General features: G+C 42.6%; 1 protein-coding gene and 1 long non-coding RNA gene across 2 annotated transcripts; one reads left to right on the top strand and one right to left on the bottom strand.

Annotated features, from left to right (window-relative positions):
* LOC136439251 (neural-cadherin-like) lies at positions 1-27,935 on the top strand. The gene is made up of 33 exons (XM_066434544.1): positions 1-1,833; positions 6,894-7,088; positions 8,871-9,096; positions 9,557-9,761; positions 10,105-10,216; positions 10,393-10,782; positions 11,163-11,389; positions 11,799-12,072; positions 12,439-12,611; positions 12,905-13,450; positions 13,596-13,797; positions 14,090-14,233; positions 14,574-14,857; positions 15,145-15,445; positions 15,625-16,097; positions 16,432-16,667; positions 16,922-17,058; positions 17,278-17,520; positions 17,657-17,851; positions 18,059-18,352; positions 18,663-18,892; positions 19,267-19,532; positions 19,816-19,961; positions 20,276-20,472; positions 20,610-20,737; positions 20,907-21,027; positions 21,337-21,520; positions 23,383-23,549; positions 23,844-24,123; positions 24,470-24,647; positions 24,979-25,178; positions 25,488-25,788; positions 26,129-27,935. The coding sequence occupies exons 1-33, from the start codon at positions 459-461 to the stop codon at positions 26,349-26,351; spliced, it is 8,853 nt and encodes a 2,950-aa protein (XP_066290641.1). The 5' UTR covers positions 1-458; the 3' UTR covers positions 26,352-27,935.
* LOC136439252 (uncharacterized) lies at positions 23,696-24,619 on the bottom strand. Its single transcript, XR_010756506.1, has 2 exons — positions 24,505-24,619; positions 23,696-24,090 (listed from the first exon to the last, which is right to left on the bottom strand). It is a non-coding gene; the product is annotated as an uncharacterized lncRNA (long non-coding RNA).
* Positions 27,936-27,955: the final 20 nt, after the last annotated feature.

Genomic DNA, 27,955 nt, shown 5'->3' with positions numbered 1-27,955 from the left:
CCAAACCTCCCCGCGTTCTGATTGGTCACTTCCCAGCTCCATCACCGTACATCAAATCTGGGTTCATTAGCGAGGTTTTGCATTTTCCCTTCATCATCATAGCGTGTGGAGCACGGACTTGATTAGATCTAATACTATCCGGTGTTTTCCGATGAATAGAGCCGAGTGCTTTTGAGAGACAGATTAGAGCCTTGGCTCAATTCTCCTGCGGGGTAACATGAGGAGGAGCGGCCCTGTTGGAGGGGTGCTTGGAACAGCTGCGAGCTGACAGACGGTCGTGTAACGGTGCGGTGTGCGGAGAGCGGGGGCGTCGACATGAAACTGGAACCGTGCACAGAACAAATCGCCCGGATATCGCGATATGTCGCGCCCAGGGACTGGCCGATGCAGTAGCAGTCAGCTAGCAGTGCTTTGCAGTTTTCTTGTAGTTTGATGTATTCTTGTGTGTAGTGAAAGTAATGTCTCGCATAGTCAGGAGCAAGATGGCGAACAGACGAGCATTGTTCCCGCTGACAGCTGGGGAACGCACCGCCGCCTTGGTCATTTGGCTGTTTGTTTTCCTCGCGCCCGCTGCAAGTGAGGACGCTGTACGGACGTTTGAGATTCCGCAACATTTCTCCGTGTTCGTGCCTCACGATGTCGAGCCCGGATACACGGTGGGACGGCTGGTCCGCCCCGCCTTTGTTTCTGCCCATTGTGAGGGGGCACGCCTGTTCTCCGCGGACATCAGGACAGGAGATGTGACCACGCGGAAGAGCCTGGCTGGACACAAAGATAAATCAGTGTCACTCTCTGTCTACTGGGCGGATGGCTCTGGTGAAACCCACTTCCTGTACATTTCAATCATAGATCGTCAGAAATTGCCAAGTTTTCCCTCAGACTTCCATGTGGGTGCAGTAGGGGAGAACCTCCCCCCTGGCACAATGGTGGGGGGGTTGGGCACCCTTCGGGTCCACCCCCAAGCCTTGGGTACACCTTCGCCAGCCGCACACAACATAAGCTATCATCTCATCTCCGACTCACACCTGCCATTTTCACTGGGTCATCATGCCACTAAGGAAGAGGAGACAGTGGAAATATACACCACAGAGATGTTGGATAGAGAGACACGAGGGAAGTATGACATGACAGTGACAGTTAGCCTTGGCACCGATAACAAGAACTCAGACTCAGAGGTATGGGCGTGGGGCTGGAACTGTGTAGCCCGTGCACTGGTACACGTTACTGTTGCCGATGACAACGACAACCCTCCTGTGTTCACGAACGAACGGTATGAAGCGAAAACTGTGGCAACCGCAGACAGGAAGCCCGTTGTTCAAGTTCATGCAGTAGACCCAGATAATGGCAACAATGGCACAGTTGTGTACTCCCTCAGTCCCCCAGTGTCAGGCTTCACCATCGTGCCAAAGACGGGGCAGATCTGGATGACAGGCGCAGCGCACCTAGGGTCTCAGGACAGACACAAGTTGGTGATCCACGCACGTGACAGTGGCGTCCCCTCGCTAGTCAGCCAGCCAGCTTCAGTCATAGTCCAGGTGCTAAAGTCAGGTGACGAATCTGATGGGAGTGTGGAAAAGAGCCGTTCCAAGCGACGTGCACTTCCAAACATCCAAGTTTCCATGGCAGAGAACACTGAAGTCAGCTCACCGATTCTCGACGTCAACAACCAGCCGTCGGATCCAGTCAACGATCAGTTCACCATCATCTATCCCGAGCCATCTCGGCGCCGTGTCACCATCGATGGGGCGACGGGTGTTGTTCGAGTGGGGAAGCTGTTGGACCGAGAGGAACAGGAATGGGAAAACATCACTGTGGAGATCACCAACCCTTACAGTAGGTCTTTCTCCTGATATTACACTTTCCTGCCAACGCGTTGTGAAGGAGGCATCTTCCATGTTCTTACCTTTCAGGTGTATTACTACAAGAGGGTCTGCATGGGGGGTCCTAATGATGCTTTACGTTAGATTCAGAAGAACCCCTACGTATTATGCTATAAAAATCAAGGAAGACAATTACGTAAAATTTGGTCGTCTTGCTACGAATTACGTGACTAAGAGTAAGATGGCTTTTCCTACGAATTACGGGAAATAAAAATAGGCTGCTTACGCCTTACAGAAAAAAAATGCAGACCCTCCTACAACTGTAATGATGCCCTCCTCGAGGTGCAAAGGCTGGGATTATGAGCCAGGAACAATCTGGTTTGACATTTAAAAATCATGAGCTGAAACACATTGACAGTGCCCTTTTTTTGCATGTATCTTTTCCTCTGGTCTCGCACTGTATTACACTTCTATAATTTTGCCGCAGTGTGTGCAAGACGATAGAAAACAAAGTTGTAAAATCCTAAGTAGTATCCTTGGTAGTATACATAGTAATGCCCCTGGTATCAGGAAGGATTGGTGGTAAGGCTTTAGAGCCTGCTTGCAACACTGGGAGGATTAAGCCTTGAAATGTCAGGAGCTCCGTCCACCGGCCAGGCTTTTAATGTTGCTTATGTTATAAAATAACTGAAGCCATCAGAACATGGAAGGAATCAGAAAACAACACATACTCTATCAAAACATGCCTTATAATTTAAAAGCCTAGCTTGCTGCCAATCCTGCTTTGGAGGCTAGGGCCATTCATGATCAGATTTGTCCCACAAATGCCCACTTCAGATACACATGCAAATTTGCCTAACACTTCCAGGATTTATGTCCAGGTGGGTAAATTGCCTCTAAGTCTCCCAAGGAGAGACCATGGATTTAAGATTACTCCATTGGTACACAATGACGATGATGATGATGATGTACTGTTTCTGGGGCTTTAGCCGCGCGGAAATATCCTACAGCTACAATAAAAACAGCACTATTTTTGTAGACCAGATTTATTGGTTAGAGACTTGGAGCTTGAGGTCTGAATTTCCATCTTGGTGGAGGTTGGGGGATACCTGAAACACGGCAGCTGTTCGTGATGGAATAGAGAAAGGATTGGGAACATAATGTACATGTAGGTCAGAAAGATTACACCTGCCCAACACACTTGTACATTTGTAGGTCAGGCGCAAAAACATGGGAGTGAGCTCAGCATGTTTTCTTTCTTTTTCCTCCTGCTTTATAGTGTGCACTTCAGGAATTTGTTTTACATTCTATATGCCAGCTGCATAATTTATGTCACCCAGAGATTGATACATCATTGTGCACTATGCTGTGAAGGCCATTTTCCAGTCGATTGAGACCGTTATAAATGTAGCAAGCTTCACAGATTTGGCCATCTGGGCTGATGTGTGCATGATTACAGGTTGTCTGACCCCCCTACAGCACTCTTGTATGGTTATTTTCTCATTGAGGTTTTTATCCCCATCATTATTTCTATCCATATGTCCTTTCCCCCTCGTTACATTTTGCTGGAACAGCTTTTAGCCAGTTCTGTAGTAATCTCTAAGCAGATGTTAACTCTGACGTATTTTGCACATTTTTTGCAGCATTTGCAGATTTTTAGTCATATACTAACATCTGCTTGGAGATTAGGTTTTTTAGGCTCTCCAACCTAATCCTGGACACTATTGTTCAAAGTAAATTGAATCTTGCCCTAATATTGTTCCTGTCCCACTTTCGAGCAAAAAGGCCTTATTGTTCAGGGAATCTAACATTGCACATTAGTGAACCTGTGGCCTAGATTCCTCTTTCATAACCTCTTTGCAAATTGCATTTACATTCTGCTCCATCAGCAAGATATTACTGGTAAGTGGTATATCTTGTTATTGTTAGAGTGTATATTCCTAAATGAAAGTATGGGATTTCAGGCCATTTTCTTATCCATATGACTATGAGAGAGAGATATATCTGATCCAGATTTTCACACATTTCACACATTTTTACACATGTATTGACACGTTTCCATCAATGAGAAGTGACACTATAAAATAACCATTAAAAAAGAGATTAATTGCTCTGTCCCACTGGGTATATTTTGCATGGTAAGGGTTGATTTCAGATGACAGCATGTGAAATATGCCGCTCTGATTGAGTTCCTAGCATGCAAATATGCCCATAGGGAGACTCATTAAGGGGCTTATATGATAAGGCTTGCTCAAATTTGGCAGTATGATGTATGATTTTTGTGATGTGTTTGCAGAAATGTCAAAACAATATTTTTAAAATAATGTGCCATGGAAATGTTTTTGATCACTATCATGTGCACAGTTTCAGATATGTTAAACAAAAAAGAGGAATTGAAATGTTTTATCAGTACAATCACAATCTTGGCAGTATCCTTTTTCAAGCAATACAAAAGGGATCAGCCATTTTATCTTGTGGAACTGGAGACAGTGCATAAGATGGAAGCATCTATTTCAATGATTTGAATGTAGATGTTTGAAATGACAAAATGTGTTACACTAGATTTGATGAAAAAAATTCAACCTAAATGTTCTGTACTGTATGATTAGAAATAAGGTCTTTGTGGTGACTGGTCTCTGTACTTAGATCTATGTACTGGTTGTCAACATGCTCTAACTGTAATGCAAATGTCAACCTAGAATTCGTTCCTTAGCATTCCAGCCTCTTTTATCACATGATGCTGCATACTAGTACATAGTCTACACATTTCTCTCTGTTTAGAACATAAATTGGGCCCTCAGTGCGCAAACATATGAATATTCCAGCCATGTGTTGAGGTTGTTAGCATATGGAAATTGGAGTTCTTGGCAGACCATTGAGTTGTAGTATTAGTCAACATCACAGAACCCCTTGATGTTCCAGAGAAGAATAGTAGCCATTGGATGCAGGACCGGACGGTTCAGACATGTTTGATGAGCTCCTGGCAGTATTGAAGGCCCCTGTGTGTTCTGCTGCCGGTGTTTGCTGCGGTGCTACAACATGCATGATATCAGTAATGTTCTTAATGTGGTCGCCATTCTGTGTGTAATTGTCACCAGGCCCATTTGCACCGTTGAATGTGCGTTGAAGATTAAAAGGCCTCACATGTTCGTACGCATTCGTTAGGCAAATTACCGCACAGTGTTGCCAAGGGTGCTTCTGCAAAGCTTGTGTGGCATCCATATTTATTGGAGATTTGAAATATACAATAAAAGTGTGTGCACATTTTGTACACTCAAACAATCTTGAAGTCAACAAAATTTCCATTGATCATCAATGGAGTTGGCAAAGGAATGACCTAATCTTTGGGTGTGGCTATCTGTTTATCCTGTCAATGTTGATACCTGTTATCAACTACAACATTATCTTATTAAGAGTAATTTTCTAATAAAGGTCAGGCAGGCACTGCCCTTCAGTCTAGAAATTCAGAAACGATCTAGAATAGTAGCTGAGAATAAGATATGTTTTAAACACATCCACACATGCTTTTACATTCATCAGACAAGTAATCATTAAGAATCTGAGATTGGAGAGTGGTAGGCTGGACAGCAGCCAGGTATGGACATAAAGTATTAATCAATTTCCATATTCGCTTATTGTGTAACAGATAGAGTTCAACATGCTGGCTATGATGCTGGCAAGGATAGTAAAGGAAAACAGACTATATGAAAAAGTTGAAAATTTGTAGCCTCCTTTACAGAATTTCTACTAGTAGGAGCACATGGACAATCTTCCCCAGCATTTAATAGAGAAAAATCGCAATTGCTCCCTCCAAAATAAACACTGGCTCTGCTAGAAAAAGTTGAAGGTCTGTGACGGGCTAGAAAATGTCTACTGTCTGTACTATCGGTATAGGCCTATCTGTGATGATATGGATATTTTTTGGCTTCTGGGTACATTTTTATTTTGAAAAATCTTCCAGAGATTTTAAATGCCTACTATCGGGAAGGGCTAGCCCCTCCCTGTAAAAATGCACACTGCTACTGAAACAGCAGGGAAACTTGCTGCCCTACATGCCACTATACACTGCAAGGGTCTGAACGAATGAACTCAATTACAGTGTACTTGAAATGTTTGTCACCACTGGCACATTTGTAGCCAACGACATACAAGCACTTAAGATAAGCATGTATTAGAGGATAAAGTCTGGTTACCTTGGCCCTAGTCTATTGTTTATGATAGCCTTCAAGTTCAACCACTTACAGCTGCAAACCCTTGACAGGTGAAAGTATCCAAATGTTGTAGCTAACACACAGCTTATGGTAGAATGGAGACCTGACTGTATACTTAAGTTAGTCAACCTCAAGCTGTATATACTGGTATTGAACTACACAAATTGTATGACCTATTCAATCGATTAACTAAAAAAATGTCCTAGAAAAAGGTACAACATGTTGCAGCTATTATTAGACGACCATAAACTTCTTCAAAGCTATTATTAGTGACTTTGCAGACATATAGGCCAGCATGCTGCTATTTCCTCGAAGTGCATCTATTTGTTAGACCTTTATTTTCAATATACTTCCTAAAATGTATGAAGGAGAGTGAGACATAAAGCTTATTGTTATCATTTGCCAATGCATCTCCCTGTACTGAAAGTATCAGATGTAAGATATTTAGTATGACAACAGTGCTAGATGTAGGCATTATAACTTTCACTTTCATGCTCCTTACTTGGGCAAAAAAACATATGATATTATGAACAGGCCTATTAATATTATATATAGTATATGGGCTATGTGATTTGTAACTTGAAGTTAAAGTCTAAGTGGACAGGGCTAGATTTGTGGTCCAAGCCTGAAGGACAGCTCCATGTGCCTTGCATTAAGATTTAAAGGTCGTCCATTGAATGTAAAAGAAAACATTTTAAAACAGAAACTATTTGACCTTTACATTGAGAGCTATATTTTGTTGTGGCAAGAATGGAGCACTTGTGCTCTGTGAAGCCTCAACTGGTCCTGTGTTTAGATCTTGTTAATCCAGTGTCAAGCATACCTTCTTCCTGACAATAAATAGAACATGTTCTACTTTCAGGGCAAACCAACCGTGTCAATGTGAATATCCAACTGACAGACTTGAACGACAATTCGCCACGATGGACCATGGTACCATTCCCGTACCAGGCCGTAGTGCCCGTCAACGCCCCTCGCGGCACGCTCGTGTACCAGCTGACAGCAGAGGACAACGATCTAGGAGAAAACGCAGAGTTCCAGTTCTTCCTGGAGTCAGGTCAGTGGTTTCTGGTTTGTTGATTCTCATTTCCATCATGGCTAGACTGCTGTCCAAGAGGGAATTGCTTAATTGCTCCCAAACCCTGTCCAGAAGGACAGGACCAATGACAGATACCATCCCTGAGACAACAATGGATGTATTTCTTGGCATTAAGTTATCCAATGGGAGGGAAAGAGTCTGGGAGTAAGTGTTATGGAGGCTACATCTTGGCAGGCATATCCACCAGTTGTATGAATTTTTAAACCATGATTTTGTTCGTACTTATTGATCTATCCTGCATTTCAATATTCAAATTTGAGAGCTTGTGAGTATGTGGTACTCCCTTTTACATTGTTTTTGTGATATTAACCAAAATGCGTACTGTCGAGATTGCCAATAAAGGAATGTAACCTTATTTTGTTCAGGGGTTCTTGATCTATAAATATGTTGATAGAGAAATATTTATTCAATAATCTTCTAGAAGTTGAAGATAATGAAGTTATAAACCTGCTTACAGAAGAAGACTAGTACATGTAGCCAAAGACTGCTGAGATGTTGTTTCTGAATCGATTTCAGAGTCGAGTAGTAGGATAGAGTGGAAGTCTTCAAAGTATATGTGGTAATATGGCAAATATTCCTTCTTGAGCTGTAATACAGGTTAGCTGTTAGAACTGTGAAATCTGATTAGCATGAAAGTCTCTCATTGGTGTTTTTGATCGTACTTGCACGTATAATCAAAGAGTGTGGTCACACGGTTTTATCCTTTGTCACAAGGACACAAAAGCTAAAAGCTGTTTTACTGGCACAACATTTTACCAGCTTTAAACGTTTTCAAGATAGAAAAGTAAGGTCAAAAATCTTTAAAATGCCAAGGGGTAAGAATCAGGCTTGATTACTGTTGCAGTGGGTCCATTTGTATCTAAAGTCAATAAGCATACAGGCCTTAAGGTTATGGGTTTTATATCCTTGCTGACAACATTTTGCTTTTTGCCCTTTTGTGTTGTTATGGCAACTTGATACTTCCATCTCAGTTTTAACACCTTTTTTTCAAGAGCTCTATTCCAAAATCTTCAGATGTGTTGAGTTGAGATGTAATAATCCTTTTGAACTGTTGCAAGGAGAAAGGTGCTTTACTGTTGTCCATTATTCAAAACCACCACACTGAGGCCGTTGTGAGCTGGCTTGATAACTATTCTTTCATCTCTGTGTGATAGCCACTTATGCATTCATGTGTTGGCGGTAGGGGTTAGAAAACAAGCATTAGCATTTGAATATGTAGGTTCCAGGTGTATTGGAAATGTGTGGGTTGAGATTTAATCACAAACTAGATGCTTACATGCATGGATGAAAGGGATTTTGGAAAGTGCCTCCCCCACGAAATCCCTACATATATTGCCAGTCTTAATCATTTTTTCCTGGTACAGACTCATCTTAATGGTGTATTGTGAGAAAACATTTTAACTTAACAATTTCAATGCATGAAAGGGGGTGATCATGAAGATGGAATTTTTGTAGTTTTTGTCTGTCAGTGAATAAGATATCTGTTCACTGAAAGCTGTCATAATTCCTGAATAAAAGTTCAGCTTCAAAGCATCATTCTGAATAGTAGAGGATTAATTGACCTTGATGAATGTCATGATCAGTATACAAGAAAAATTAAGGATTCAGCTGATATAGCTATTAGAAGCACAATACATGAGATGTTAACATCATGTCGGGGGATATGTATGTATTATAATCAGTGGTAAATACAATATGTCACAGTCTGATTTTAGAGCTTTCTTTTCTTTATTTCTTCAGGTGGAGATGGGAGGTTTGAGCTGGACTCAGCGACAGGTGACGTGACTACATCTGGCCTGCCCTTCACCGCAAATCAGGAGTACATCGTCCATGCCCGCGCCCGCGACACGGGCAGAAACGACAGTCCGCAGGCTGTGGTGTCCATCATCGCTGGGAACAGGCCGCCTCAGTTCATGCGGCAGACGTACGATGTGACTGTGCCTGAAGAGACTCGTGACCAGTACCCGTAAGTGTTCACTGTCCAGTAATGGTTTAGATTTATGGTTTCCTTAGAACCAGGGTGAATTGTATTGGGTGTTAGACTGAAAATGAAAGAAAAAAGGGGTACTTGAAGGTTGAAAGAAATTACATTCTATATTCACAAAGGAAAATGTCAGAACAACACAATTCAGAATATATCTGCAAGTTGTTTCAATAATATTGAGTTGAAAGAAAAGGGCAACAAATAGAAACTTTGTACCAAACTTTTCACATACTGTACAACGGCAACCCTTCTGTGGTCCCCCTGGCCCAAGCATAACAAAACTGTAGATTTGTAAGGCAGCAATGACATGTTATGATAGGAGCTCCTAAAACATTCTGCAAACTGTGAGTTGATCTGTGGGCTTCTGTATCATAGCTTTATCATCAGCTGCCAAGAGACCATTTTTCTTCCAAACAATAAACATTGCCTTTCTGTGTCCCAGTGTGGTTCAGGTGGAGGCCATGTCCTTCCGAGGCTCCAGGATCAGCTACAGCCTGAAGAGCAGCATGGACATGTTTGCCATAAACCGGCTGAACGGGCAGATCACCCTGCATCGGGGCATCGACTATGAGACAGAACAGAGGCAGTACACTCTGTCAGTGGAGGCAATGGAAACAGGCGTCAATCCCATGAGTAGCATTGTACAGGTCAGTTTTGTAAATAGCAAGTAGCATCACAGCTGGAGTCAAGGAGAGCAATTTGATATCCGTTACTACATACCCCATGTGGAAAGTATGTAGTTGTGATCTTCAAGAAATCAGTGTACTGTAGTCGACTACTTTTTGTCACAAATAGCATGTATCATGGGACCACATGAAAACACAAGTCGTTAAATTTGTTACCAGCAATTGCATCAATTTTTGTATGATTTATAATACAGTTTAACTTGGATAACATAGCCTTGTTATAACTCTTGAGGCTTTCCATTTAATTCTATGTCAGTCCATTGTATGTTACTGATAATTTCTTTTACATGTCATACATATGTAGGTTCGAGTGACTGTGGCAGACATAAACGACTGCACACCAGAGTTTGCCAATCCCATCTACAGTCAGAGGGACGTTGTGGAGAACATCCCATCAACTAAGGCCATCCTACAAGGTTAGCAAGTGGCAGGGTTTGGTTTTTTTCTTGCTGTTTTCCTTCCCTATTTTCTTATGTGATACTACAGCTTTACTTCATTTCTGATGTCCCGAAAAGCTCTACTTGTTCCTCACCACAAAGGCTCCTACGAAAATTTTAAAATAGTTGTATACTTTTTTTAAATGCAACACTAGTGTCTGCTGGTGACTGCGACAGTGATGAAAACCAGCGGATCTCATACTCGGTGGACGACGACCACTTCCGCATCGCCAGTGACGGCACCATCTATCCCAGCAGTCAGCTAGACTATGAAGTTCCCAACAACATGTACGAGTTTCTGGTGAAGGCAGTGGACCACGGCACTCCTGTACTGACAGGGTCGGCCACAGTCAGGGTACGCATGGCAAACATCAACGACGAGCCGCCCGTCTTCTCACAGAAAACCTACACGACCTTTGTCGCGGAGGATGCTGAACCCGGTGGACTGGTTGCAACCGTACACGCCACCGACATGGATGGGGATGGGATCACGTATGCCATCACTGGAGGGAATGATGGGACATTTGTCATCGATACAAAGGATGGTGAGACATGGCCTTGTTGAGAGATGAGTTTATGTTGTGTTTCTCAGCAGTGTTGTGAAACATACTAGCAAAAAAGCCATTTTTTCCACATCATTTATGTTGGTATTAACTGTATCAATCACAATAATGTTCATATCTCCAAATATATATGACATTTGTGGTCTGATATGAAAATGACTAGTCCCTGTAGTGGGAGGTGTTTGAAGTCTATCGGAGAGGATGTCTTATATTTGCTGTTGGGTAGCTCAGAAGACCATAATACAACATATTTATCTAAAAGGTTACTCTGCTCGCAGTCTTTATGGATGAGTGAAAAGTGTCCTTGATGCTATGATATTGGTAATCGACTAATGCTAATATGGCTTTATGTCTGTTTTCAGGCATAATCAGACTGAGTGACAACCCTTCCCTGCAAGGATCCCACTACACCCTGAATGTCACAGCCACAGATGACAATGCCTCAGGAGGACCAGGCAGTCTGACTGGCACGGCTGTAGTTGTTGTTGGTATTAACGACATTAACAACAATAAACCTGACTTCACCGAGTGTGCTGAGTATGTTCCCAGTGTGCCAGAGGGACAACCTTCAGGGACATTTGTCATACAGGTCTGTTTTTTGGGAGGAAGATTGTTTTTTTAAATCACTCCAGATTAATTGAGTGATTTATTGAAGAACACTAGATCAAACAATTTCTTTCTTTTCCCGTTTTGTTGTTATGATTTATGTTTGATACTTACATGTGAACCTATTGATGTATGTTGATTGTGGCTTTATTCTGAGTTGACATATGAAAGATGAAGAAAGACTGCAGGACGTTTCCACGACTGCAGATGCAGAAACTATTGGATGATCAGGAAAGATAAATGATATAATTGTGTGTCTACAGAAAGCCACTTAACTTCTATCTCTACATAAGGGACTCAGTTCGGTAGTAGTTTTAGATATTTCCCGAAGTCTCATGTGCTTATTTGTGCAGTTCTTTGCATGAATTATCATGCCTTCTACTTTAAAACAGGTGACAGCCTCTGATGCTGATCAAGGTAGCAATGGCAGAGTCACCTACTCCATTGTCCACCGTGAGGACAGCGAAACCATGTTTAACATCGATGCCGACAGTGGAGAAATCTCCACAGCAGTTGTTTTTGACCGAGAGGAGAGACGAGACCACGCTGTGACTGTCACAGCCACGGACAATGCCGATAACCCGCTGATTGGCGTGTGTCAGCTGATAGTGCACATCACAGATGTCAACGACAATGACCCTGTGTTTGAGAACAACAAGTATGCAGGTAATACAGGCCTTGTGTGCTTCTTGTATTTGTGGACTGTGTTTTGCATGATGATTATTTTGACAAAGTATCAACACCCTGCCTGATCATATCAGAAAGGAGAAAAGGATTTTAACTTTTTAAGATATGCATATCATTGAAGGCTGTTGTAAACTTTTTACTTAGTCACTACTTTCATCAGGACAGTACTATAAAACCATAGCTCTGTATCATATATACCTGTTGGAAAGGAGTTGCTAACGACCATTATAACAAGAATTTCTTGGACTCTGTTCTATTTATTTGCCATTATCCAAAATTGTAGCTCCCTTGTCTTGATGGTACTTGATGATACACTTAAACGTGTGCATTTCTTCCCTTTTCTAGCGGTGCTGAGTGAAAACACAGCTCTGCACACGAGCTTCCTGCGAGTGGCAGCACAAGATGCTGACATTGGCAGGAACGCTGAGATCTCCTATTCCCTTTCTGAGGAGATGCCAAAGTACCTGGGCATCGACAACCAGACAGGATGGCTGTATGTCAAAAGTGCCATCTCACAGGTGAGGTTGGAAGGGACAGTTTTGAGACAGATCTGAGTCATCTATATAATAAATTACATATCAATATACTACATATATTGTGTATGTCTATAAAATGTAAACTTTCTTTGTTTTTTTCTCTCAGCTGGTGCCTATGTCATTCTGCTTCATTATGTAACAATTGTTGTGTCTTTTTCTATTGACTCAAAATGCAATGTTTTTTTGTCCTAGTTATTGATGGGAGATTCAGTGATGTGTTACCTTGATATAGCTTTCTGGTGGCTAGGTTTTTGAACTGCTTGTTGTTGTATCAGACACAGCGGATCATTCGCCGTGTGATAGCCACAGACGGAGGCGGACGGTCCACCAGTGTGAGGTTGGACGTGGCCATAACGGATGTAGAAAACGAGCCACCGATGTGGGAGAGGGAATACCCAGCAGTCACCATTCCTGAGAACACGCCCATCGACCAGGTGGTGGCGACCGTTAAGGCCTCCTCCTCCCTACTGGACAGCCGCATCACGTACAGCCTTGTCGACGGGCAGCTACCTGAGACCAACAAGCCGAAGCGGTTTTACCTGAGAACCAACCGTGCAACAAGAACAGCTGACATCTGCGTCTTCCACCCACTGGATTTCGAAACGACGCCTCGTTTCGAGCTGAAGATCCGTGCGGAAAACGCTGCCAGAATCCCACTGGCTGCGTACACCATTGTGGAGATCAGGCTGACAGACGTGAACGACGAGGTGCCAGACTTCACGGCTAAGAGTTACGCCATGAGTGTGGCTGAGCAGTCTCCCAAGGGAACCTCTGTGGGACAGGTCACTGCAGTGGACGCAGATACAGGAGATGCAGGAAAGGTAAACTCTTTACTACACCCAACTGTACCAGAAGTAGGTCCTAGCTCAAAATGAGAATTTTGTAGCATCCTTTCTGATAAAGTTATTGTAGCCCTTAGGTCCATCACTATTTGGATTCACCTGAATGTATTTTATTTGGTCCCAGGTGACTTACTCCATCTCCCCTGACCCTGACCCCCTGCTGAGGGACTGGGAGAAGTTCAGAATCGACCCCTCCACCGGGGAGCTCTTCACTAAGGACATGTTTGACAGGGAAAAGAAGAGCTTCTATCTGCTGGAAGTGAAGGCTGAGGATGGTGCTGTGTCAGACAGAGTGGAGCTAAGCAACGTCAACATTCCCAACTCACGTAAGCACAATATGGTTACTTAGTCGTTACTATCAGTGAAGTGTAGCTTAACATGCAGCTTAATGGTAGTTTTCAACATGATTAACAGGACAGTGGTCAGTTATTCAACAAATAGTTGTAGCTGGTTTGGCTTTTATACTTTTTTACTCTGTCATATAATGTGAAGTAGTAAAACAGGTTCAAGGCACAAATCTGTAGGCAATGATGGCTTTAGGGTTTGGTTTCAAGTAGACTTTCTTGTTGGTTGACTGCCTTTTTCACAGTAAAACAAAAACTATTGTCCTTAATGTAGGAGAGGCCTATGTCCGCATCTCCATCAGTGATGTCAACGACAACGCTCCCACCTTCCCGCGTACACAATACCAGGCATCAGTAGATGAAGACAAGGATGTCGGGTACAGCGTTGTCACTCTTACGGCAAACGATGAAGATGAAGGTATTTTAAGAAAATATTTATTACCAAGACAGCAGGTTTCACTACAGTTTAGGGAGTGGATTACAATAAAATGCAGTTTACTTTAAAAAGTGTCATTCCATTTATCACTTCATTATTAAGCAATGGAAGAAAGCCAGCAACCTTGACATGTAGCATGACACTTCTCAATGCATGTAATTTAGTAACAGTAACTGATACACTACTCGTAGTTTGTTAGTGGACATAATTCTGATATTTTCATATCTAGTATAATCATTTCTACATGTATGTTGCACATTCTTTTCCCATCTGAGTAGTACTACAATTTGAGAAACCTATATAAGTGCCATTGCCTCTCTAGGTGCCAATGCCAAACTGCGTTATCAGATCACAACGGGAAATGTTGGCGGGGTATTTGATGTGGTGCCAGAGATCGGCACCATCGTGGTTGCTGCTCCCCTGGACTTTGAGGCCGTGCAGGAATACGAGCTGCAACTGGTCGCTTCCGACGGGAAGAACGAGAACACCACCAAGGTCAACATCAAGGTCAACAACATCAACGATGAAGAGCCAGAGTTCACCAGGAATGAGTACACTGGCAGTATCAGGGAGGAGAACAACAACACCCCCATCCCCATCCTGCAGGTCAGTACAACTAGCATGTGTAGTTTCTATATGTTGTGTTTGTCCTGTTTTGGATGATAGCAGGCAATGTGGATTGTATATTAAGGGACATAGGGGTTGAACCAAACATAGCTTTAAAGTAGTCCCTAAAAACATACATTTAGTTGAGTTTACTATTACAATAGTTCTTTCCTTGTGCTGAGTTTGTGAAGTGTCATAATCTCCAAGCATTAAAAGTGCTACATACGAAGTGCCAGGCTATTCCCCAGATACATACAAATGTATAACACTTCTGTGTTGTCTAACAGGTGACTGCCCGAGACCCTGACCGAGGTGCAAGTGATGCAGACATTCGTTACTCCCTACAAGGCCAGGGGGCTAACGACGAATTTAGCATCAACATCATCACAGGTGAAATCTACGCCTCCAAGTCCCTGGACCGTGAGGAGCGTGCTGTGTGGCGCTTCATCGCCTTGGCAACAGACGAGAAAGGCAGAGGATTGGTTGGTTTCTCTGACGTTGCCATCAGCCTGAGTGACATCAACGATAATGCTCCAAAGTTTAATGATGGACCATATGTGGGGTCTGTTCTGGAAAACACTGCAGCTGGTAAGATGCTACGAGAAAATCATAATTTCATTTGTTTTGTAATTGGTGTAAAAATGTGAAATTATTTTATCAGACAGTGTCTTACGTCTGTTCGTAGGTGATGAGTTGCTTTGTAAGGAAAGCCTACAATGATTTGTTACCTGTTACTGAACTTCCTTGGATGTTCTTGCGTGTTGTAGGAACATCTGTGATGACTGTGACAGCTGCTGATGCTGACGACCCAGATGTGGGCAGGAATGCCAAGCTGACGTATCGCATCGCCAAGAATGCCAAGCAGAACAGGGTCGACTTGTTCCGCATCGACCGCAACACCGGGAAGATCTTTACTACAGTTGGAAACCTGGACAGAGAAACTATAAAGGAGTATACGCTGGTGGTGCGAGCAGAAGATGGCGACGGTCTGTGGGGCACAGGAACAGTCACTGTGCAGGTTGGTGACATTAACGACAACCCCCCTGCGTTTTATCAGCGGATCTACAGCACGATGATGTCAGAAGGACTGGGAAAGGACGGGATCGTCACAACAGTGGTGGCGACTGATGCAGACATTGGCGACAATGCCCCTCTGTTCTACAGCATTGTTGGAGGGAACAAGAACAACCAGTTCAGGATGGACAACTCTGACAATAAGGGGATCGTTCGAGTCAACAGGGTATGTATGATTTCTTCTACTTGTTTTTTTTTACTCCCAAAATCCCTATTTAATTGATCATTGAGCATTTGAGTTTGGGCAGAAATTGTTTAAAGTCTTCAATATAGATTGTTGATTAATTCAAGGTGACTAATAAATGTAAGGTTAGTTACTATTCATGGAGGTACACATGTAAAGTTTCCCTCTAAAGTGAAAAAAGAAATCTTGTTACAATCAATGGAATTACATCACATCAATGTTTCTATCTCCATTAAGCCATGTGTCTATCAGACAGACTATATTATAAACTATGCCAGGTTTACAATTAGTGTTTTGATTGCTGTTTTAATCCTAGCGGGTGGACTATGAGGAACCAACCCAGAGAAAGTTCAACCTGACATTAGAGGTGCGTGACTTGGACTTCACCAGCAGGGGCTACTGTGTCATTGATGTCCTGGACTACAATGACAACCCACCGGTCTTCAACCCCGTGTACTACGAGGAGGAGATCTATGAAAACGCAACAGTTGGGATGCTGTTAAGGATCCTGGCTGCCACAGACAGGGACACAGGGGACAACGCAGTGTTTAAGTAAGTGTGAAATCCTACAGAAATTCCTATAGACCGATAGCAGATTCCCATCGAAATTAGAAGCTAAAGCAATAAGAGTTGGTCAACTTTCTGTGTTTTCCTTTTGCTTTACTTTGCTGAAAACAAGGCAGATGTGATTGATTGTAACTGCTTTAGTTTTTATGATCCCTGGGGAAGTTCACTCCCTACTCATATTTAGGTGTAGGAATTGGTCTTCTTATGAATTAACTGCATGTTGTATTTTTTTTTTTCAGGTTCAGTATAAATCCAAACTCAGACCCAGACGAACAGTTTCTCATAGGTGCCCAGAATGGGATACTGACAGTTAACAAGGCACTGGACAGGGAAACCCTCCCCCAGCACCGGCTCACCATCCAAGCCACTGATATGGGTAAGGTTGGGTCTTCCTTGTCTTAAGACAGAAATTCCTTGCACATTTGGTAAAAAGTCAAATTTTATACATTCTGAATTAAATGATTATTTTTGACTGATGGCAACTGGTGTCTCAAAAGTGCCCTTAAGTATACATCAGAAAAGTTGTGGAATTTTTTTATGTATTACTAGTAAGTGTTTGTACTGTGTCAAATATTTTGTTTTCTATATTTCCCAGGGCCACCTAGCCTGGTAGGCAATGCTACGTTTGTGGTCAACCTGCTGGACATCAATGACAACGGCCCAGTGTTTAAGGAGGACTATCGTCCTGCTATTCCTGAGAACACGGCAGGTCCGTTACATGTACAGCTCATCGAGGCTGTGGACTACGATTCTGATCCTCCAAATGGTCGACCATTTGTCTACGCTGTCCCAGATCCCAATCCTCTTGCAAGGGAGTTTGACTTCAAAGACAATGGAGGTAATAACAGTGTTATCACTGTACTATATAATGTTGGAATTGGATGAGTGGTACATGTTTCTACTAACAAAAGAAAATCCAAACCACTGGAGCTGCTAGTATGCTTAGTTTTCATCCTGTATTCTTCTTTACCCAGACGACACTGCGGTTGTGACCACAAAACGTTCGTTTGATCGTGAGACGCAGGAGCTGTACGAAATGCTGGTGATCATATGGGACAGTGGGCAGCCGCAGATGAGTGCGACTAACACGCTTACGGTAACCATTGCCAACGAGAACGACAATCCACACTACGGGGGAACAAAGGAAGTCACTGTGTACAACTTCAAAGGTTAGTCAGCTTTATATATATTTTATGCTTTCATGCAAGTAACTCTTGTGGAAAAGGTTACTCCCTCACATTTCTTTCAAGATTCTTGGAGTTGGCTGCAAAAGAAAAATTTTGAGCATATGTTGAACAGCAACTTTTTCGTTGACATCATGATCAGCATATCACCCTGTCCTGTGATTGATTTTTTAATATATTTTCCCTGTAAAGGTGCCATGCCAGACAGCCCCATCGGGATAGTGCATGCCCCAGACCGTGATGACGGAGCCTTGGTCAACCCAGATGTGAAGACATACGTGTTTGAGAGCACCGAACCAAAGTACTTCTGGCTGAACGAGTCTAGCGGTATGGCGTACATTCGTGAGAATACTCCCGCGGGTCGTCACACGTTCTCCGTCCGTGTGAGCGATGGAATCTGGGCAGACGCCGTCTCCAGCCTGGTGGTCAACGTGAAGGAGGTCACCGAGGAGCAGCTGGTCAACTCAGGGTCAATCAGGTTCGATGGTAAGAATGATGATTAACTTTCAGAATACTGCCTGGCATAAGATTTAGTGTTGTTTCCCTTGATGAGCTATGATGAAAAATGTTAAAAGCAACTTGTAAGCCTCTGTAAATACAGATTTTGTGTCATGTACATGTGACAACCAAAGAGCATTAAAACCTACACAAAAACATTTTTGCAGGACAATTCTGTTTCTGTTCTTTGCATCCAGACCATTTCCAAATTTCATGCAGTCACTTGAGTAACTCTTACTTTGCATATCTTATTACCTGGATGTCTAACCTTCATCATTATATTCTCTGTTGTGCACAGGTGCCACTGCAGAAGAATTCATCACTCCAGGGAAGGATGGGCAGAGCAAGTATGACCTTTTCAGACAGGCCATTGCCAAGGTGGTTGGTGCCCGGGTACAAAACGTGGACATCTTCTCCGTGCTGAACGTCCCAGGGCGGAGGTCTGTGGATGTGCGTTACACGGCCCATGGTTCACCCGTCTACCCTGCACACAAACTCAACGGGCTGGCTGCACAGAACAGACAGACGGTAGTAGCTTACACAGATGATTTATTTATCAAAATTAAAGTTAGATTTAGTTTCAATTTCTTTCAAATATCAGTGATGTTTTTAAGGGTTTTTGGGTTAGGAAGATGCTAGATGGCTTTTGGTCCGTCAAAATTACTGATGAAGTCTTTGTATAGTTCTCATGTATTTTGGTCAGTCACTTAACAATAAAACGGTGATTTGGGACGATGGAAAAAGTACATGAAACTTGGACCATTGATTGTAGATGAATAAAAAGGAGCAAAATGTTTAACTCATCACAGGTCAGTTCACTTTTCACACAATCATATGCATGTATGCTTTGTTCATTTTTTTTCAACTGTCCATGGCATGACATTGATATTTGTGTTCCCCAGCTTGAGGAGATGGTTGGACTGCCTGTAGCAGAAGTGAATGTGGACCCGTGTGTTCAGGAGATCTGTCGGACAGGAGGCTGCTCCAGCAGGCTGGAGACCAGCGACACACCAACACTGGTCAACTCTGGCAGCGCCTCCTTTGTCTCTGTGACGACCACTATGGTGCACGAGTGCACGTGCCCACAGAGGGCAGAAGTACGGGGTCTCTGTAACTCCAACCCCTGCTACAATGGTGGGAAATGTATAAACACCCCGACTGGATACAAGTAAGGCCGAAAAGTGTATTTGGTTCATCTAGAATGAGTGTATAAAATTTACATATGTAAGTCCTGTCTGTATTTTGTAGAAGCAGATATTATTGGTAAGTATGTGTTGTTAGGTATTTTGACGTTTTTCCTGGTCACTTGAGTGTGTAATGTCAATGCTCGCTACAACCAGATACATGTGTGTACTCCGTCCAGATACAGTTCTCTCTGCCTCTGATTTGTTTTGAATTTTGAAAGTTGATAGAGCCATTTGTGTAATTGTTCCTGTACTGTATCCTACCAGGTGCAAGTGCAGGAATGGCTATAACGGCATCGACTGTCAGCAGACCAAGCGTAGCTTCAAGGCAAACGGCTTTGCCTGGTTCGACCCCCTGCCCCAATGTCTGGACACAAGGATGTCCCTGGAGTTCATTACCAAGCACCCAGATGGTACAGTCCACTTAGATACAATCTATGATTATTACATTATTATGTTATATTTCTTGGCTTTTGACATGTAGTGTGTTGTCGGAAAAATGTGTTTAGTTGTATAGGTGGAACTTGTACCTGTGAATGGTGTAAGTCCAATTCATTAGTCTTGATGGAATAGACAAATAAAAGAATATGATTTTTTAGCAATAGGTGGATTTTTTTATTGCATATGAAACATTACAGCTAAGAAGTAAGACATACAGTGTAGGAGTAGCACAATTGTGACAGTGTTGGTTGTAGTAAGCCAGATTGATGTACTGTCCTTGCTTCAGGCCTGCTGCTGTACACAGGCCCAGTGGCCCCCCTGGCCACAGGAGAGCCGCGGGACTTCATGGCAGTAGAGCTGGTCAGGGGGAAACCACGACTCACCATCAACCTGGGTGATGGACCCCTCCAATTGGACATCGCCGTGACAACCACTTTAAATGACAAGAAGTGGCATCGTCTGGACATTATAAGACAAGGCTCGGTACGATACTTATGACATCTACTGTATCTTGTGTTTGATCTGTTTGTTAGGATTAACAGTAAGAGTGGGGTCCTTGTAATTTTTGTTCAATGGATTGGGAGTTAAAGTTGTGGTTTTTGATGTTTCCTTTATTGCAGACGACTCGCTTCATGTTGGACCGCTGTAAGAACTCAGTCATCACAGAGACAGTGGGGACTGGGCGTGGCACCAGTGCTGAGGACAGGACTGGATGTGAAGCTATCGGAAGGGTTCCTGGCAAGTCCAGGTTAGCACAATAAAGAAGTCAAACTTTTTTTGTCATGGTGTGTCAGTATACTTACTACATCAGTATTTTTGCTGCTGACCAACATTGTAGCTTGTTCTTGTTGGGGTCTTTGTTTCTCTTATGTCCACTGTCTGTTGAAATGCTGTATGTTTGACTTTTCCATCTGCAGGTTCCTGAATGTCCTGTCACCCCTACAACTGGGTGGGATAGCCCAGAAGTCCCTGCCATACCCAACTCTGACAAACTATGATTTCCTGGGCTGCATTCAGAACCTGGTACAGGACACCAAGGTGAGCAGGCACAGTTTCACAAAAATGCTTAAATTTTGCCTCACTTATGTGTTCAAAAAGAAGCTAGAGTGTAACCATTGTTTTATCAGTAAGTAGTATTTTCATCTATGGTACCATTACTGTGCTGTGCTGTACAGATGGTAAATGTAACAAATTTGTTAATTACACCACTTTGTTGTTGCCATTGTGCTTGAGGGAGGAGGTAACACATATTCTGTTTTGTGAACAATTAGAAATTTCTGACACTGTAGTTCACCAACCAATAATACCAAAGTAAGTTGTAACTTTATTCTGTTACGTCCATGACAGGTGATTGACCTTGCCAAGGCCCAACTGTCCCAGAACAGTGAGGAAGGCTGCACGCAGACAGACGCCAACTGTCAACCCGACAGCATCACCCCTATCTGTGGACCTAATGGCACCTGTGTGGGCACCTGGGACAGCTTCTACTGCACCTGTCATCCTGGTTTCAATGGAGACAGGTGTCAGCAGGGTAGGCTCAGCTGTTTCTCATATCATAACTAATGAGCTGGCGGGATATGGCAATGCAACTGCCTGTAATTTGTCTCAGATATGTTGGTAATGATGCAGTTCCGGTAGTCCAAGGACTGTTGTTAGAAAAGAAAAAGAAGCAGGTGAAAAGCAGTCCTTTTATACTTTGAGGCCAGTTTCTGAATAGATATGATAGATTAACTTATGAAAAATGCAAATAAGGACACTACAGACTTTGAACTACTAAGAATAATGAAGTAAAGATACAGGTTTGATATCTCTGGTTGTTTTCAAGGTGAGTTGCTGTGAAATATCAAAGATCTCATTTTTTAAAAAGCATATACAGTCAAACCTGTGTTAGCGGTCACTTGGACATAGCGGTCACCTGGCCATAGTGGTCACTTTTTGTCGGTCCCTTGGATTTTTCCCATTGACATAAGCATTAAGAATTAGTCTATAGCGGTCACCTGTCCAATGTGGTCGCGGTCAGCCAATTTTCGGTCCGGCCGCAACGGCAACACTGCCGATAGCGGTCACTGCGCGTGGTCAGGCCGGCGTACCTTTGTTTACATCAGCGGCCGTAACTCCGAGCCGTGCCAGCCCACGCCTGGTTCACAATCTTTCTATTTCCGCGCTGCGCCACCAAAACGTGGGTTCAACTAGAACCTTAATGTGTATGACTAAAGAAAACATTAAAGAATTTCGTAGTTTGACGCGAAGTATTTCCAGAAAATGGTGTCTTCTGATTTTTTACGTGGCTGTAAACACTCGTCTCGGTTCCGCGGCACATCGTCATTTCTGAGCTGTCGGACTGGGCGAAATTACGGCCGCAGCTTTTTAAAAGAAGACTCATTCATGTATCTGACGTGTTAAGTTCTTGAAAATGTAATTTTTCCGGGCGGAATTTCCGTTTTCTGCGGGTAAATAAAGAATTTTCGAGATTTACATTTTTCCAAGATGGCGTCGCAGCAAAGGTCACAAGAGTTCAGACGATACCACTTATATGTAGGTTAAATCAACGGTAAATCTATTTTGTAATACCCCATCCCTGAGAGTAATTTCATTATTAAAACCTTAAAAATGCATCGATACAGATATATTATGATGTAAGATACAAGTTGTACTAAATGTATGAAAGAAATAAGCATGAACGGATCCATTTTTCCATTGATTACCACATACTAGGGATAATGGTAGAAGCCGAACCCAAGCTGAAAACAAAGGGAACTCGCCACGATGTTTTGTTTGAAAACCGGCCGAAAACGAACAATAAGTGGAAACAAAGGAACAATCCCTTGTTTCAAAATGTTGTTAACTAAATGGGTGGCGTTCAGTTGCAAAATAAGTTGTTTTACATGGCTAAATCGTTGTCGGCGACAGAGGCATCAAACTTCCAAGAAAAATGGCGGTCTCTTCAGAAGTCTTCAGAACCTGGAGCACAAGTCCGTCTTTTTCGAGTTCGGTAGATAATAGCGAAGAGTGCGGGACAGCTGACTAATTTTGCCGTGGGAACTGGTAAACTGGACATCCATGCCAACTAAATTGAATACCATTTGCAGTTTATGTGTTTGTGTAGGGCATGGTCATTGCAATTGTTTCTTCAATTAAAATTATGATATACTGTATAACAAAAATAAGGAAACAAAATTGAACTGTAGATGTTAAAAGCACCTGTGCAGTGTGTATGTGAAAAAGTACTTAGTACCTTAGTATAAACTTATGTCTTGTGTCACTCATTGCTCGAGTCGACCATATCCTCTATATAGTGGTCACCTGGCCATAGTGGCCAAATTTGCTCAGTCCCTTGAGTGACCACTATAGACAGGTTTGACTGTACATGATGTGATTTCTTTTGTCTTCCAGCTACACCTGAGTACTCCTTCGACAGTGAGTCATGGATCCGGTACCAGCTGAGACGACCAGTCAGTGCACGAGACACGCAGCATCAGCTGATGTTCCGCACAAGAGTTCCTAACGGTCTTCTCATGGCGGCTGCCTCCAGGGACAGGCAGGAGTTCACTAGCTTAGAGGTGGGAGCCTTTTCAAGTTATTGATCATACATTTCATAGTTAGACCCTTTTTTTTAACCTTTACCCGGTGTTTTTAACATTACACTATTTTGTTGGATGCCAGCTTCATCTTTCATGAATGATATTCAAACTGGTGAAGGCAAGACTTGACTACTAAATTTAATGATGGTGTCTTGGTGATACTAGCAAGCATGCTAGTATGTGTACTGTGAACTCATATATTTGAATATGGATGAGCTACATTTTGTGTATTTCATTTTTAATGATTTCTTGTGTGTTTCTTGTTGAATTCAGCTCATGAATGGCAAGGTTCAGTACCGCTTCAACATCGGTGACGGTGTCCACATTGTTCGGTTGGAAGACTTCACTGTGGACGACGGAGAATGGCATGTGGTGAACGTTGAAAGGTTCGGTAACGAGGTTTCGCTGAAGCTGGATGGCGGTGGAGGACAGCGAGAGATTACAATTGCATTAGGCAGTCACAGAGAGATCCTTATTGACCAGAACAGCGTCCTTGTGGGAGCCAATGTCTCAGAATCAGCTGAGGGAAAAAATGTGTACAACGATTTCATCGGTAAGGTTATGTGAGGAAGTTGAACACACAGTTGCACTCTGTTTTTGCTTTTCTCTGATATACTACAGGATCAAATCTTGTAGTATGATATGTGGCATTTTCTTTTTCATTTGTTGCTTGAATGGAAGCATATTTAGATTTACTACAAAGAGACAATGTTACTACATTTGTACTCAGTTGCTTATGTCACATGGCTGCAGAGAAGTTTAACAAAAGTTAATCAAAACCAAACTGCAAAACCTTTAGGAGACTAGACCAATATGATGTGCAAATGAAGCTTGCATAAGTTTATATTTAACTGGTAGACCGTATTGCCTATATTTAATGTGTTGTTCACATTCTGCAGGGTGTGTGAATGACATCCGTCTCAATGAGGAGTACCTGCCCATGGAGGGAGAGAATGCCGTTGCTATGGCAACCACGGAGGGCCTCCAGCCAGGTTGCTGGGATCACGAGGAGTGTCTGAGTGCCCCATGTGTCATCCCATTTGTCTGTGTGGACCTGTGGAGGGGATACATCTGCAGGTCAGTGCTAGCTGTTGAACAGTGCATTTGGTGATGGACAATACTTGAAGGGAATTGCGATGTAGTTACGGTTGAAGCAACAGTTTTGAATATTTGTCTAGTAGTAGGCATGTAGCCTAGTGCTGCAGGACAGTGGGGACTTAGCAGAGAAAGCTTTTCTTCCTCTCTCTCAAGCAGGCTCAGACTTAGTAGTTTGACTGCTACCTGTAGAAAAACTATGAAAACAACAATAACATAGAATTGTGTAATGCTGTTTCTCTACATTTTTTCATATTTCTATTACAACATGTTAAAAATGGTGCTCATGAGAATTTGATTCTGTATATTCCAGAGATGACTGTGAAAGTGCCCCCTGCCTGAACGGTGGGATCTGTGACGTCCATGCCTATGGCTTCATCTGCACCTGTCCGGTGGGGTGGACGGGAGTCGCCTGTGACCAGGAGGACCAGACGTCAGCCAGAATAGTCGGGGCTGTCGGCATCAGTATTGGAGCTGTGGTTGCCATTCTTCTCTGCCTGTTGGTGCTGCTAGGTAAGTCATTTGTCTTTTATATGTGTTGGAAACAGAATCATTGTGTTAAGCTTAGAACATGCCAAGACATGTATTATGCGTACTTAATAGGACTATATATATATATATATATATATATTTTTGATGACTTGTATCAACTAGCTCTGCTGATAACACATATTGTTGATGAATTTGGTAAGTAAGCTGTGACCTTCAGTGGAGATGCTGATCATTAACTGTAAGCATGAATTGGCTGCTTATTTCACAGCAGACTGAGTCTGGATCTTGGCAATAGTCCTGAAATAAAGTTGTTTGTATGGTTGTCTTTAGTCCTGGTGCTGGCCTGTGTGATGTACAAGAAACAGCTGAAGGCCGCCACCACCAAGTACCTCGCCGTAGACGGTGGCCACGACGACGTGCGGGAGAACATCATCTCGTACGATGATGAGGGTGGCGGGGAGGAGGACCAGGAAGTGTACGACATCAGGAAGCTGCAGAGGCCCGACAAGGAGTCACCCACACGGTCCAAGAGACCGCTGGAGCCGCGGATTGACGTTCCTCCGGACGATGTGCCACAGTTGAGACCGACTCTCCCCCAGGGCGACAATCCTGATGTAGCAGATTTTATAGGGTAAGTCTTGGTGTTGGGTCTACCTTTACCTTTCTTATCGGCGTTGGATTTACATTTACTTTGAAGTCTTCAGATACTTCGACTTTACGCAGACTTTAATTGTTTATAGGAGATCTTTCCAGGAATAACTATGATGGTGGGCCCAACCCCCACAACCAATTCTCTCAACCATCCAATAACATGATTATGTCATTGCAATTTCGAAGTTGTCTCAAATATATCACTTGGCAAGACAATGACATGGATATTGTCCAATCATGTTTATTTCTCACAATTATGAAAAACAGCTTATTACTGCCAATGTTGTGAGTTAAAAATACCCATGACTTGTGTTCCACAGTGCAAGGCTCCATGATGCAGATAACGACCCCACAGCCCCACCCCATGACTCCATCCAGCCTTATGACTACGAGGGTCAAGGGTCAACAGCAGGCAGCTTGAGTTCACTGACCTCTGCGTCGTCAGAGGACGACCAGGACTACGAGTATCTGGACAACTGGGGACCACAGTTCAGAAACCTGGCAGACATGTACAGCGGGGCACCGGGAGGGGCAAATCCTTAGTGGTGAACTGTAGTACATAGACAGGTGCTATCAACTAAGTGTGAAAGTGTGAGAAAGAAAATTACCTGGTCAAGCAACATAGTTGCAACAAACATCACTGGTGAACTAACTTATAAGTTTAAGTCTAAGTTTAAATTTAGAGATATTGTGGAAAGACATTTGTACTGTATTTTGAAGCTGTTGCAAACTGTGTTTAATGATACAGTTAGATGTATTTTTGTACTGGTATGTTTATATGTCAAAGTTGTAGCATGTGCCTAAGTATGTAGTGTGCATCTAACAAAGTGAACTTAGTCGAAAAAGTGGCTTTAGGGTGTAGAGATAAAGGCATAGACCAACAGCAAAAGTTTTTTAGACACAAAAAGGAATCAGAACATCAGAAAAATATTGTCAGTGCAACTGATAAGATTTGTTTATGTTATCATGGCTCTCACAATCCCACCTTAAACACCTGTGAAAGGTAATGTTAAGACTACCTCAGGCCCTTATCACACAAGGTTTTTAGCTTTTGCAAGGGCTTTTTTTTGCAGCCTAAGTTTTTTACACAATTAAAGATGCAGGAAAATTGTATCTGAAAAGCTCTGTCACAAGAAATATCATCATAACCATGTAACGTTATCAGGGATTTCATACAAAGTGTGCAGGTTGATATTCTTAATCTGATGTTTATCAGGGATATTTGATTTTGTATTCTTTTAAGGATACATTTTGTGTTTTTTTATACATTTGGAATTCAGTGTTGGTCAGTCATTCTCCAAGCTAGATGGAGCAACAAAGATGTACACTAAGATGTTTAAGTAAGAAATGTATAACTGTATTCACCTGTTGACCCCCAAACTACACCATATTGACAAAGGGAGTGAGGCTCAAATCCAAAGGATGACCATTGTTTGAATGTACATTCAGAAATGTAATAACAAAATCATGAATTCGTTTGAACATATGATGCTCTTGCTCACAACAAACAGCTTGGCGAGAAAGTGTGGGCAGACGCAAATGTCCTTTTTTTTCTGGAAGGATGTCCGACTACAAACAAAAGGGAGAAAAGTTTATTCATTTTTTTGTTTGTTTATCTTGTAAATACGAGTGAATTTCGTCTATGGAATGGTATGCTAAGTGTCCTGGGTTATGTTATGCTGTTGTCACATCAGATCTGGCTATTTTGAGATGATAATTTTATTTTTCTTCACAGGTACTTTATCCATCTTTCATGTTTATCAAAGTTGTTTCTGACATCTGGCTATTTTATAGCTTATTTTTCTTATTGGGAGGAATGACCAGTTCCTCCTGGCATATTCATGCTGGCTATGTATGTTCTGTGTTGAGAAATAGTTTTGTTTGAAATAGGCTACCTGATTCCAGTTTCAATGATAGTGTTTCATTCTTAGCAAACCAGCAGTTGGCACAATAACGATTTCCACAGATACAATCATGTATATTACCGTTACAGCTCACATGGGTGCCAGGAAGCCCAATGGAGGTTTCTTCAGCTCACTTCATAGAGCTCCATGACTTGGCAAAAATGAGATGGAATTGTGCAAATACTAATTCTTCACATTCAGCCTATAATGGTAGTAACATCATTAGACTGTGTCCTTGTTTAA

Source organism: Branchiostoma lanceolatum, chromosome 7 (genome assembly GCF_035083965.1).
Source record: "Branchiostoma lanceolatum isolate klBraLanc5 chromosome 7, klBraLanc5.hap2, whole genome shotgun sequence".
NCBI classification, from domain to species: Eukaryota; Metazoa; Chordata; class Leptocardii; order Amphioxiformes; family Branchiostomatidae; genus Branchiostoma; species Branchiostoma lanceolatum.
This window is presented reverse-complemented; position numbering and strand designations above follow the sequence as displayed.

Coding starts and splice junctions, on each gene's coding strand:
- LOC136439251 (XM_066434544.1), top strand. CDS start 459: ATGTCTCGCATAGTCAGGAGCAAGATGGCGAACAGACGAGCATTGTTC. Junction 7,089..8,870: donor CCAGTTCTTCCTGGAGTCAG/GTCAGTGGTTTC, acceptor TTATTTCTTCAG/GTGGAGATGGGAGGTTTGAG. Junction 21,028..21,336: donor ACCTGGTACAGGACACCAAG/GTGAGCAGGCAC, acceptor CGTCCATGACAG/GTGATTGACCTTGCCAAGGC.